Below are 14,683 nucleotides of genomic sequence, written 5' to 3'. Positions count from 1 at the left end.
GGGGCAGGGACTGATGTGTGCGGCCAAATATTCTCCCTGTAAAACGCTACAGACTATGTGTGCGCTATATATATAAAACTGGTAACGATACTGGGTCACATCAGCTGACACTGACACTCTATCACAGTGGTATAGGGAGATACATACACAGTTCCCAGGAGCTGACACTCTATCACAGTGGTATAGGGAGATTCATAGACTGTTCCCAGGAGCTGACACTCTATCGCAGTGGTATAGGGAGATACATACACTGTTCCCAGGAGCTGACACTCTATCGCAGTGGTATAGGGAGATACATACACTGTTCCCAGGAGCTGACAATCTATCAATCACAGTGGTATAGGGAGATACATACACTGTTCCCAGGAGCTGACACTCTATCGCAGTGGTATAGGGAGATACATACACAGTTCCCAGGAGCTGACACTCTATCACAGTGGTATAGGGAGATTCATAGACTGTTCCCAGGAGCTGACACTCTATCGCAGTGGTATAGGGAGATACATACACTGTTCCCAGGAGCTGACACTCTATCGCAGTGGTATAGGGAGATACATACACTGTTCCCAGGAGCTGACAATCTATCAATCACAGTGGTATAGGGAGATACATACACTGTTCCCAGGAGCTGACACTCTATCGCAGTGGTATAGGGAGATACATACACAGTTCCCAGGAACTGACACTCTATCGCCGTGGTATAGGGAGATACATACACTGTTCCCAGGAGCTGACACTCTATCGCCGTGGTATAGGGAGATACATACACAGTTCCCAGGAACTGACACTCTATCACAGTGGTATAGGGAGATACATACACTGTTCCCAGGAGCTGACACTCTATCACAGTGGTATAGGGAGATACATACACTGTTCCCAGGAACTGACACTCTATCACAGTGGTATAGGGAGATACATACACTGTTCCCAGGAACTGACACTCTATCGCAGTGGTATAGGGAGATACATACACTGTTCCCAGGAGCTGACACTCTATCGCAGTGGTATAGGGAGATACATACACTGTTCCCAGGAGCTGACACTCTATCGCAGTGGTATAGGGAGATACATACACAGTTCCCAGGAGCTGACACTCTATCACAGTGGTATAGGGAGATTCATAGACTGTTCCCAGGAGCTGACACTCTATCGCAGTGGTATAGGGAGATACATACACTGTTCCCAGGAGCTGACACTCTATCGCAGTGGTATAGGGAGATACATACACTGTTCCCAGGAGCTGACACTCTATCGCAGTGGTATAGGGAGATACATACACAGTTCCCAGGAGCTGACACTCTATCGCAGTGGTATAGGGAGATACATACACTGTTCCCAGGTGCTGACACTCTATCGCAGTGGTATAGGGAGATACATACACTGTTCCCAGGAGCTGACACTCTATCGCAGTGGTATAGGGAGATACATACACTGTTCCCAGGAGCTGACACTCTATCGCAGTGGTATAGGGAGATACATACACTGTTCCCAGGAGCTGACAATCTATCAATCACAGTGGTATAGGGAGATACATACACTGTTCCCAGGAGCTGACACTCTATCACAGTGGTATAGGGAGATACATACACTGTTCCCAGGAGCTGACAATCTATCAATCACAGTGGTAGAGGGAGATACATACACTGTTCCCAGGAGCTGACAATCTATCAATCACAGTGGTAGAGGGAGATACATACACTGTTCCCAGGAGCTGACAATCTATCAATCACAGTGGTAGAGGGAGATACATACACTGTTCCCAGGAGCTGACAATCTATCAATCACAGTGGTAGAGGGAGATACATACACTGTTCCCAGGAGCTGACAATCTATCAATCACAGTGGTAGAGGGAGATACATACACTGTTCCCAGGAGCTGACAATCTATCAATCACAGTGGTAGAGGGAGATACATACACTGTTCCCAGGAGCTGACAATCTATCAATCACAGTGGTAGAGGGAGATACATACACTGTTCCCAGGAGCTGACAATCTATCAATCACAGTGGTAGAGGGAGATACATACACTGTTCCCAGGAGCTGACAATCTATCAATCACAGTGGTAGAGGGAGATACATACACTGTTCCCAGGAGCGGTAGATAGATCCCCTTCAGTATTTGTACCCCGTGCCTGCTTTGTGCTGGCCTCACGGTGACGTCATCCATCGCGGGGCATGCCGGGAGATGTAGTTCTATAACCCGCCGCAATTAGCCTCATGCAAACTCCCATCATGCCTCGCGTTGCACTTCCGGTTTGTGTGCAGTAACAGTAGGAAGACAGAGCGGGCGGCGGCAACGACATGGATCAGGTGAGTGCGGGCGGCCTGGACCACGGAGCTTACATGTGAGGGTGGGTGGAGGAGGGGCCGGCATGCATGTGAGGGTGGAGGAGGGGCCGGCATGCATGTGAGGGTGGAGGAGGGGCCGGTATGCATGTGAGGGTGGGTGGAGGAGGGGCCGGTATGCATGTGAGGGTGGGTGGAGGAGGGGCCTGCATGCATGTGAGGGTGGGTGGAGGAGGGGCCGGCATGCATGTGAGGGTGGGTGGAGGAGGGGCCGGCATGCATGTGAGGGTGGGTGGAGGAGGGGCCGGTATGCATGTGAGGGTGGGTGGAGGAGGGGCCGGCATGCATGTGAGGGTGGGTGGAGGAGGGGCCGGCATGCATGTTAGGGTGGGTGGAGGAGGGGCCGGCATGCATGTGAGGGTGGGTGGAGGAGGGGCCGGTATGCATGTGAGGGTGGGTGGAGGAGGGGCCGGTATGCATGTGAGGGTGGGTGGAGGAGGGGCCGGTATTCATGTGAGGGTGGGTGGAGGAGGGGCCGGCATGCATGTGAGGGTGGGTGGAGGAGGGGCCGGTATGCATGTGAGGGTGGGTGGAGGAGGGTCCTGCATGCATGTGAGGGTGGGTGGAGGAGGGGCCGGTATGCATGTGAGGGTGGGTGGAGGAGGGGCAGGTATGCATGTGAGGGTGGGTGGAGGAGGGGCCGGTATGCATGTGAGGGTGGGTGGAGGAGGGGCCGGTATGCATGTGAGGGTGGGTGGAGGAGGGGCCGGTATGCATGTGAGGGTGGGTGGAGGAGGGGCCGGTATGCATGTGAGGGTGGGTGGAGGAGGGTCCGATATGCATGTGAGGGTGGGTGGAGGAGGGGCCGGTATGCATGTGAGGGTGGGTGGAGGAGGGGCCGGCATGCATGTGAGGGTGGAGGAGGGGCCGGTATGCATGTGAGGGTGGAGGAGGGGCCGGTATTCATGTGAGGGTGGGTGGAGGAGGGGCCGGCATGCATGTGAGGGTGGAGGAGGGGCCGGTATGCATGTGAGGGTGGGTGGAGGAGGGGCCGGTATGCATGTGAGGGTGGGTGGAGGAGGGGCCGGCATGCATGTGAGGGTGGGTGGAGGAGGGGCCGGTATGCATGTGAGGGTGGAGGAGGGGCCGGTATGCATGTGAGGGTGGGTGGAGGAGGGGCCGGCATGCATGTGAGGGTGGGTGGAGGAGGGGCCGGTATGCATGTGAGGGTGGGTGGAGGAGGGGCCGGTATGCATGTGAGGGTGGGTGGAGGAGGGGCCGGTATTCATGTGAGGGTGGGTGGAGGAGGGGCCGGTATGCATGTGAGGGTGGGTGGAGGAGGGGCCGGTATGCATGTGAGGGTGGGTGGAGGAGGGGCCGGTATGCATGTGAGGGTGGGTGGAGGAGGGTCCGATATGCATGTGAGGGTGGGTGGAGGAGGGGCCGGTATGCATGTGAGGGTGGGTGGAGGAGGGGCCGGTATGCATGTGAGGGTGGGTGGAGGAGGGGCCGGTATGCATGTGAGGGTGGGTGGAGGAGGGGCCGGTATGCATGTGAGGGTGGGTGGAGGAGGGGCCGGTATGCATGTGAGGGTGGATGGAGGAGGGGCCGGTATGCATGTGAGGGTGGGTGGAGGAGGGGCCGGTATGCATGTGAGGGTGGGTGGAGGAGGGGCCGGTATGCATGTGAGGGTGGGTGGAGGAGGGGCCGGTATGCATGTGAGGGTGGGTGGAGGAGGGGCCGGTATGCATGTGAGGGTGGATGGAGGAGGGGCCGGTATGCATGTGAGGGTGGATGGAGGAGGACTCGCATGATCATGGTCTTAGGACTGGCCCCTTCTCTCTCCCTGCTGACTCTCTGTCTCTCTCTTTCAGGCTCTGGTGACGTTTGAGGACATCGCCATCTACTTCACCAAGGGGGAATGGAAGAGTTTAAATGATGAGCAGAAGACTTTGTACAAAGACGTGATGAACGATAATTACCAGATGATCCTCTCTCTCAGTGAGTGTCTCCCGCCTGGGATGGCCACGAGGCATATAACGTATTATTACTGTTACGTTATATATTGCTGGGCTAAGTGGGGCAACCCTCTATGTAGAGTGAGATCGGAGTCTGAGACAGAGATAACTGGTTTCCTATTTATTTTCCCACAGACCGTCCGGACATCATATCGAACATAGAATTAGGATGTGAGCCATATGTCAATAGCAGCACCCAAGGTGAGAGAGCGATATTGTCTCTAAATGATCACATTGGGTGTGTTCACGTATTTTGGGGGTACAGGACTGGTAATATCAACTAAAAATTGACTTACGACAGGAGACTTTGGATCATTATCTCAGCAATATGTTAATATTTAAACTCCCCAAGTTTGCGACACTTGGCTCTTTCAGCATGATCAGGGCTTCGTAGCATGTACACAAGATGCACATACATGATCAGGGTCTCTTAGCATGTAAACAAGAAGCACATGTGATCTGGGCCTCTTAGCATGTACACAAGAAGCACATACGTGATTAGGGCCTCTTAGCGTGGACACAAGATGCACATACGTGATCAGGGCCTCTTAATGTGGACACAAGATGCACATACGTGATCAGGGCCTCTTTGTGTGGACACAAGATGCACATATGTGATCAGGGCCTCTTAGCATGTACACAAGATGCACATATGTGATCAGGGCCTCTTAGCATGTACACAAGTTGCACATATGTGATCAGGGCCTCTTAGCATGTACACAAGATGCACATACGTGATCAGGGCCTCTTAGCGTGGACACAAGATGCACATACATGATCAGGGCCTCTTAGCATGTAAACAAGAAGCACATATGTGATCTGGGCCTCTTAGCATGTACACAAGAAGCACATATGTGATCAGGGCCTCTTAGTGTGGACACAAGATGCACATATGTGATCAGGGCCTCTCAGCATGTATACAAGAAGCACATATGTGATCTGGGCCTCTTAGCATGTACACAAGAAGCACATATGTGATCAGGGCCGCTTAGCGTGGACACAAGATGCACATACATGATCAGGGCCTCTTAGCATGTACACAAGATGCACATACGTAATCAGGGCTTCTTTGCATGTACACAAGATGCACATATGTGATCTGGGTTTTCTTAGTGTGTACACAAAATGCACATATGTGATCAGGGCCTCTTAGCATGTACACAAGATGCACATATGTGATCAGGGCCTCTTAGCATGTACACAAGATGCACATACGTGATCAGGGCCTCTTAGCGTGGACACAAGATGCACATACATGATCAGGGCCTCTTTGCATGTAAACAAGAAGCACATATGTGATCAGGGCCTCTTAGCATGTACAGAAGATGCACATATGTGATCAGGGCCTCTTAGCATGTACACAAGATGCACATATGTGATCAGGGCCTCTTAGCATGTACACAAGATGCACATACGTGATCAGGACCTCTTAGCGTGGACACAAGATGCACATACATGATCAGGGCCTCTTTGCATGTAAACAAGAAGCACATATGTGATCAGGGCCTCTTAGCATGTACACAAGAAGCACACGTGTCCACACTAAGAGGCCCTGATCACATGTGTGCATCTTGTGTCCACACTAAGAGGCCCTGATCACAAGATGCACATATGTGATCTGGGCCTCTCAGCATGTAAAGAAGAAGCACATATGTGATCTGGGCCTCTTAGTATGTACACAAGAAGCACATATGTGATCAGGGCCTCTTAGTGTGGACACAAGATTCACATACGTGATCAGGGCCTCTTAGTGTGGACACAAGATGCACATACGTAATCAGGGCCTCTTAGCATGTACACAAGATGCACATACATGATCAGGGCCTCTTAGTGTGGACACAAGATGCACATACGTGCTTGTTTTTTAAAGTCGGGAGTTTTAGTGTTGACACTTCTCTTGTTTCTTACCCAGAAGGTTCCTGGCAATACAAGAAATTGTTGGGGTCTGAGAGCACTTCGCTCCGGGAAAGATGCTGCGGTGAATCTGGGCCACAGGTGAAGAGACAGTGGCGATATCCCCGAGTGAACCCAGTCAGATGGGTAAAGAAAGAGAAAAAAGCAAAGAAACGCAGGGAGAACAGGAACACTGCAGATGGCAAATACAGAACATCTCCAAGGGGGGGTCACCCTGATTCCTGCACTGGTCACAACGATGACTTGCATGTGGCAGATCCCATTGATCGAAGTAAACATACAGCGAATGTAGATAATGAAAGTGATCATGGGAACTCTATTTTGGGCATACCAGATAAAAGGATGGCTGTTGCAGGCAGTTGCAAGACAACAAAAGCGTCACTGGAAGGTAGACTGCGCAAACGAGAAGCTGAAAAAGTAACGATATCGTCTAATGCCGCGCAGCTTTTCGGCAAACACAAGACGGGCTGGAGCGGTAAAGGCGATGAGCAGCTTGATGGACCTACAAGAACTGCTGTCACCACCACGAACAATGGTCCTTTGTCAGAGAACGTGACCCCAGATCTGAAGGAAGTCCATGGTTCCATTCAACGGAACAAGAGCCCCAGCAGGCAGAGAACCCAAAGCTTTGTACATGCAAAGAAGGGAACGAGCTCTGTAATTGCGAAGAAGGAATCGCATCAGGTGGAAGATAGGCGTGTGAAGTTTAGTGAGGTAGTTACTATGTTTTGGATCGAGCCACGTTCTGATGAAAGTCCTGCTGTGGGGATTGAGGAGCGAGTTAAGCTACGGAACAGAAGTTATTCTAGTAATTTAAGTGAACCAACCAAGAAAAAGAGGGAGATGACAGAACCCAAGACATTAAAACGTGGCATTGGAACAGTAGATAAAGATAGTGGAACAACGCAGATTGAGAATTCCAGGACTTCACAGGATGTGCAGCGAGCAGGAAAAATAATTTCCACACCACAGAACCGTAGTCTGGGACGCCAGGAAGAGAAAAGAGCAAAGTTGAGCTCCAAAAATATGACCAAACTAGAGGAGAGCACTGACGACTCCCCATGCGGGGTGATTATCAGGAGAACCGCAGACACTCCGTCTAAGGGGACCAGTAAGCAGACACATCCGTCTGATGATGCGGACATGAAAGACATAAAGACAACAGTTAATATAAATCATAAACAAAAGCAGCGACTAGATGTTATCGGTGAAGCAGAAAACAAGATGAACACGGCCTCCAACATGCCGCAGCCAAATACGGCTCCAAGTGAACAGGCGTTAGTTAAATCTTACGCTTGTGCTAACTGTGGCAAAGTCAGTCAGAGGGTGAAGCTCAGTGACTCTCAGAAAAAGAACATAGAAAAATCTCTTCCGCATATGTGTAGAAAATGTGGCTGGCACCAGAGGGCCAATGCTAGAGCCGTGTCTGGCTCGGCCGCGGTGATTAGCACACCAACTCGCTCTCTCGCAAATGGTGCCACATCTGGTAAAATGGTGCTGCCAGCGACTCCCAATAGGAAGAAACCAAACTTTTCACCTTCTACAGAAAAAACAGCCAGCAGCTCCACAGCTGATCATAACCTTAACGTAGACAAAGAGAAGAATGAAGGAATTACAACAAAGTCCGGAAACTCCACCAATAATTGCGTGCAAGTCAAAGATAAAAGCACCAATACTAGGCAGAAATCCATATTATGTACTAAATGTAAACATGGTTCTCCAGAGGATCCTAAAATCCATCACAAGCTTAAGGATGAAAATGGAACCTCTACGAAGAACACGTTCGCCAATAACAACTCAAGTCCAGGTCTTAATATAGCTGCAGAAAAGAAATTGGCAGAATTGGTTGAGAACACTATAGAGAGAAGGGCGGACTCTGTGCAAGAGCGAAAACCTACGCCTGGCTTGGATTCACAAAGAAGCAGTGGCGGTATAAAGCATAAAAAAACGGGCATATGTATGTCTGCCGATGATCAGGACCACAAGACAGAGACTGATGAGCCCGATGTAAGTAAAACGCGTGAGGTGTGCACTAACTGTGGAAAGCATTTTCACACTCTGCAGAACAAACACCCACTGACCAGTGTTCAACAGAATAAGCCCATTAAGAACAGGTCCTTCTCAACTGCTAAAATGCGAGCGTCCAATGTTGACAATGAGGAGTCGCCTAAAACATCGCCCCCTGCACATAAAACGAAGCGCTCCAGACGTAAAGAAGAGTCACCAACTCCCCAAAAACCAAAGAGAAAGGTCAAGCTTTGCCCCAAATGCGGCAAAAGACTGAATTTGCACGTGACGCCCAACCAAGACAACCCTGGTGATGACAGTGGAGGTAGCAACGCCAATTGCGTTCTGAAGAAGCGCAAGAGGCCTTTAGCTGGAATGGAGCCATTCACGTGCAAAGAGTGTGGCAAGATCTTCACTCGGCACTTCACACTCCTGCAGCACCGCATGATCCACACCGGAGAACGCCCCCACTCCTGTAAGGTATGCGGGAAAACATTTCGGGATGGTGGATACCTGAAAGTGCACATGAGATTGCACACTAAAGAGAAACCCTACAGCTGCCAGGAGTGTGGCAAGTGCTTTTGTCAGAATTCGGCCTTCATGGTGCACCTGAGGACGCACACGGAAGAGCGGCCATTTGAGTGCAAAGAGTGCGGGAAGAGCTTCAGTGACCGCTCCACCTTCCGGCACCACCAGAGAATCCACACAGGGGAGAAACCATTCTCATGCTCGTTCTGTGGGAAGAAGTTCACTCAGCAGTCACACGTGAAGAGACACGAGAAGATACATACAGGGGATAGACCCTTTGGGTGCACGAAGTGCGCAAAACGATTTATTGATCGCCCGAAGCTGAGGAAACACGAACTCATTCACAAACGAGATGAGTAGGAGACTATTTCACGTATCTGAGGCATCGTGGGAATTTAGGGAGCCGTCTAATATTTTGGGTACGGGGATGTGGCAAGATCTTCACTCTACTCCGTCAGAGTTATCATAGGATGTTACACCTTAGGGTGGTCACCGGGGTCAGCTTGCACCTCTGACCTTTCTCCCAAGCCCTGCGCTGGTTGGGCCAGTTTACTGCTTTTCTTGAATTGTCATCCTGTGACGATTATAGAACCATCTTGCTGAGAAACGATATAAGGAAATATATGATAATTGTGGATGGAAGAAATTTGTGGCTGATTTTCTAGAAGTTTATAGGAATAAATGATTGCCCCATGTTGGGCATGTATTATACATACTGCAATATAAGGTGCCCCTCCGCCTTGCCCACCTTTCTTAGGGTGAGGATTCTTTCTGCCCTCAGTGTATTATCTGGGCACTGTAAACTTTCTCAAAATGTTAAGTACTTAAATGTTTCCAGGCTGCGAAATCCTCCTATTCCCAACTGCGTCCCCCTCCCCTGGTATCCACACAAAGTGCTCATTGACCCAGGACCCCTTTTCTATGGCTATGTGGGGAGATGGATCAAAGCTTCTGAAGAGCGGAGAAGTTGCCCATAGCAACCAGTCAGCTGCTGGCCAGGGTTCAGTATGACTTGTTGACGCTCGTAATCCCGAATCCATAACGTCGGCAGGTACATTATGTCGACACCTATTGTCAACATTAACGCTAAGATTTGTATTGTTGGCATTGTGACTCTATAAATCATTGCGGCTGTCTGACTGCAGACCTCAGCGAGCATTTATCACGTACATGATATAAAATAACGGCCAGACGATGGTTGGTTGCTATGGGTTACGTCTTCACTCTTTGCCTTGCTGCATCTCCCCCCTATATATCTGATATCTGTGCGGCTGCTCCTCTGTACTAGGAGCTGAATAATTGTCAGGCGTGGAGATTATAGCTCACTCACTTATTCACATACGTAAACATTTCCATACGTTGGAGTTTCCTGCGCCACCGCCATAGTCTCTTTCACTTTGTTGCTCCGTCCTCCAGTCCCAGCTCTATAATACACATGTACCAGTGTGTGTAACGTCCACGTCACCTGCTGAGGGCACAGCACAGATACATTGGGCGCATTGTATGTGTGAATATATATATATTTGTCTGTATTACAAATGACCCGTATACAGGTTGTACCAGGCAGTGTTTTTATTGTGAACCAGCAGGATCTTGGCCACGTGCCTGGCATGGTAGCATCGTTGCCACCACGCCAGGCAGCGCGTTAACTTGGCGGTATTCAATTGTTTCGCCCCTTTACGTGCCCGACAGGAGCTATTAAATTGTTGCTCCTGTCGGGTGCGATCAACTGCCTGCGCACCATTTCAGCTCGCAGCGCCAGGGGGGGTGCAAACTGAAATGGCCCAAAAGTGACCTGTTTGGGCGCCCAAACAGCACTTTTCGCGATCGCGCCCCAACACTTTGGTGGGGGGTAGCCATTTTACGTGGCTAAACCCGACCACTATGGGCACGATCAGCGCGAAAGACAGCAACAATTGAATAGCGCCCACACAGTCACATACGATGCAACCAGTCAGAAAGTAATCTTCCCGCAGTCGCCAATAGCAGAGGGACCTCCCGACCCCTCAGCATCCCTGCACCCTCCCCCAGGGTCTGCCGTGTAGCCGATCGGTTATCCCAGCAGGACCCCCAGAGGAGCAGTTGTCGGGGAAATGTAAATCAACCACCCCTCAGCCTCGCAGTGTATACATGGTGGCTGCTCACAGGAGCGGCGGCTGGGGAAATAATACTCGCGATGGTCGTGGTGTTCCGGACATCGATGGTCCGATATATCAATAACCAATACAATAAAAGTCAATGATGTTTTGTGTTTAAAAAAAATACATATATAGAATTATTTTTTATAAAATTGTGTTGGTTAAGTTCTTCACCCAATTCAATCGTTAAACAAAAATAACATTTCTGAAGCGATTTTTTGAAAAAAAAAATTGCCAGTTAAATGATAAAAGTGAATTTTTAAACTCCTAATTCGTTATTTGTCTGCATTTAGAAAAACAATGAAACCCGCTGCTTGCATAAGTATTCAGGCCCTGCAAACTAGTACTTTGCAGTAACAGCTGTGTGTAGGGGTCAGTGTCTCTCTGGGAGTGATCTGTGCTCAGTCTTCCTCGCAGGTTGCTCAGGTTAGTTGTGGATGGTAATTCTCATATAGTGCTAGGGGCCGTTGTAGACTCCCCTCTTTGTTGTACATACACCCCAGTGTTGCTGTGGCCTTGTGCTTGGGATCATTGTCCTGCTGAGAGATGAGCTTTCCCCCCCCAAGCCATAGGTTTCCAGCAGACGGACGCCGGTTGTCTTCCCTGTATTTTGCATCATTCTTCTGTCCCTCCTTTCTAACAAGATGCCCAGTCCCCGCTGAGGAAAAGCCCCCCCACACCATGACGACACCCCCATACTCCACCATTGGGATGGTCTTGGCTGAGGAAAAGCCCCCCCACACCATGACGACACCCCCATACTCCACCATTGGGATGGTCTTGGCTGAGGAAAAACCTCCCCCACACCATGACGACACCCCCATACTCCACCAGTGGGATGGTCTTGGCTGAGGAAAAGCACCCCCCCACACCATGACCACACCCCCATACTCCACCATTGGGATGGTCTTGGCTGAGGAAAAGCACCCCCCACACCATGACGACACCCCCATACTCCACCATTGGGATGGTCTTGGCTGAGGAAAAGCCTCCCTACACAATGATGACACCCCCATACTCCACCATTGGGATGGTCTTGGCTGAGGAAAAGCCTCCCCCACACATGACTACACCCCCATACTCCACCATTGGGATGGTCTTGGCTGAGGAAAAACCTCCCCCACACATGACTACACCCCCATACTCCACCATTGGGATGGTCTTGGCTGAGGAAAAACCCCCCCACACCATGACGACACCCCCATACTCCACCATTGGGATGGTCTTGGCTGAGGAAAATCCTCCCCCACACATGACTACACCCCCATACTCCACCATTGGGATGGTCTTGGCTGAGGAAAAGCACCCCTCACACCATGACGACACCCCCATACTCCACCATTGGGATGGTCTTGGCTGAGGAAAATCCTCCCCCACACATGACTACACCCCCATACTCCACCATTGGGATGGTCTTGGCTGAGGAAAAGCACCCCCCCACACCATTACCACACCCCCATACTCCACCATTGGGATGGTCTTGGCTGAGGAAAAGCCTCCCCCACACCATGACTACACCCCCATACTCCACCATTGGGATGGTCTTGGCTGAGGAAAAGCCTCCCCCACACCATGACGACACCCCCATACTCCACCATTGGGATGGTCTTGGCTGAGGAAAATCCTCCCCCACACATGACTACACCCCCATACTCCACCATTGGGATGGTCTTGGCTGAGGAAAAGCACCCCCCCACACCATGACCACACCCCCATACTCCACCATTGGGATGGTCTTGGCTGAGGAAAAGCCTCCCCCACACCATGACTACACCCCCATACTCCACCATTGGGATGGTCTTGGCTGAGGAAAAGCCTCCCCCACACCATGACGACACCCCCATACTCCACCATTGGGATGGTCTTGGCTGAGGAAAAGCCTCCCCCACACCATGACGACACCCCCATACTCCACCATTGGGATGGTCTTGGCTGAGGAAAAGCCTCCCCCACACATGACAACACCCCCATACTCCACCATTGGGATGGTCTTGGCTGAGGAAAAGCACCCCCCCACACCATGACGACACCCCCATACTCCACCAGTGGGATGGTCTTGGCTGAAGAATGGGTTGTGTTATGTTTGAAATGGGACCAAGAAAAGCTCAGTTATTGGGGCAGAAGTATGAGGCTCTGGGAAGTGATAAAGTACAGAGCGATAAACGACCAACTAATCAGCTCCTGTCATTTTTCAAACAGCCTGTAACATGACAGTTAGGATCTGAGTGGTTGGTCATTTATCACTCTGTATTTTATCACTTTCCAGAGCATCATACATCTGCCCCAATGATTGTCACGTGTGACCACAAAACCTTTTCCTCTCTGTGGCTCCCTCATAAGTCTCCTTGCCCTGACCCTGGGTTATAAAGGACGGCCATGTCTGGGCAGAGCCTGGGACAGGGGTGCTGCTGAACTACCTGCCACAGTTATAGCATGCCCTTATAGCACAACTGTGACAGGGCATGCTGGGATGTGTAGTCTCACAGGCTGGAGGGCCAGTTATTGCCACCCTTGGCCTGGGGGATACGATGCTACTTTCATTACCTCCCAATTCCCCCAGCAGTGCTCACTAGGATGTCCCAGCACCTAATATTATTTTGCAGCCTTTTTCTGTCTAGTGAATGTCTAGGACGCATTGTGATTTCCTATAGATCGCGGTTTGGTCTCGTCGCATCTTTCCTCCAGCGTCACTAATGTTCTCTTCTATGTGTAACAACTGACCTATTGTAATGATCCACAGGTCCCGGCTAATTGTTAGGGCAGTTTCTGCCATCTGTATTTAGCACAGGGGTTGTATAATTATGCAAGCAGCATGTTTTACTTTCATTTATTTTATTTATTTTAAAAAAGAAAACAAAAAGGTCGTCTGACAAATAATTCTGACTGTGAAGATTAACTTTTTAGAGCTGACTGGTTCGCAATGAAAACATTGTGTATATATGTATATAGAACAACGGTGCGCACAAATTGTGAAGTACGTTTAAAAAGTCTTTTACTTTATCAAAGAGTAGATAAAATACGTAAAAACATGAGAGGCTGGTATGACAATACAAGCATGCGTAACCTTACGTTTATAAAAAGGTTACTAATCATTCAGACCAGTCCCCAGATACCGGGCAGCGTCCGCAGGCTTACCTGGTTAGAATGACCTCATCACGCACGTAAGCTCCACCCAAAAGCGTTTCATCTGCAACGTTACTTCAGCCATGGTGTAGGTGAGCACCCTATTATTTGTTCTAATAAATTTTGCCCTTGGGTGAGGGGATATATAGGGGGAGCGGCAATACTGGCGGATTATACTTGATATTGCTGGACCATTTACATTTTGCGCAGGAATTCTAGTGTTTTCTTTTGTGTTTATAATTGTGTGTGTGTGTGTGTGTGTATATATATATATATATATATATATATATATATATATATATACACACACATACACAGTCAGGTCCATAAATATTGGGACATTGACAGAATTTTCATATTTTGGCCTCTATTCACCACCACAATGGCTTTGAAATGAAACAAACAAGATGTGCTTTACCTGCAGACTTTCAGATTTAATTTGAGGGTAATTACATCCAAATCAGGTGAACGGTGTAGGAATTACAACGGTTTCTATATGTGCCTCCCACTTTTTAAGGGGCCAAAAGTAATGGGACAAACTAAACAATCCTAAATCTAACTTTCACTGTTTAATACTTTGTTGCAAATCCTTTGCAGGCAATTACAGCCTGAAGTCTGGAACGCATAGACATCAGCAGACGCTGGGTTTCATCCCTGGTGATGCTCTG

The 14,683-nt window shown here is 49.7% G+C and overlaps 1 protein-coding gene across 2 annotated transcripts; it reads left to right on the top strand.

The window, feature by feature from the left end:
- Nucleotides 1-2,235: 2,235 nt before the first annotated feature.
- Nucleotides 2,236-14,271, top strand: LOC148443341 (uncharacterized). 2 transcript variants are annotated; one of them, XM_088462954.1, is made up of 4 exons: nucleotides 2,236-2,311; nucleotides 4,162-4,288; nucleotides 4,441-4,506; nucleotides 6,221-14,271. In XM_088462954.1, exons 1-4 carry the CDS (start codon nucleotides 2,303-2,305, stop codon nucleotides 9,112-9,114), a joined length of 3,096 nt encoding a protein of 1,031 aa, XP_088319080.1. In that variant the 5' UTR covers nucleotides 2,236-2,302; the 3' UTR covers nucleotides 9,115-14,271. The 2 variants fall into 2 exon arrangements, with proteins under 2 accessions (XP_088319080.1, XP_088319079.1); XM_088462953.1 differs by having other exon boundaries at nucleotides 6,218-14,271.
- The last annotated feature ends 412 nt before the right edge of the window (nucleotides 14,272-14,683 follow it).

The sequence above is a fragment of the Taudactylus pleione genome, unplaced genomic scaffold (genome assembly GCF_031769625.1).
Source record: "Taudactylus pleione unplaced genomic scaffold, aTauple2 ptg001297l, whole genome shotgun sequence".
NCBI lineage: Eukaryota > Metazoa > Chordata > Amphibia > Anura > Myobatrachidae > Taudactylus > Taudactylus pleione.
Note: the sequence above shows the minus strand (reverse complement) of the source record. Positions and strands in the feature narration are given on the sequence as shown.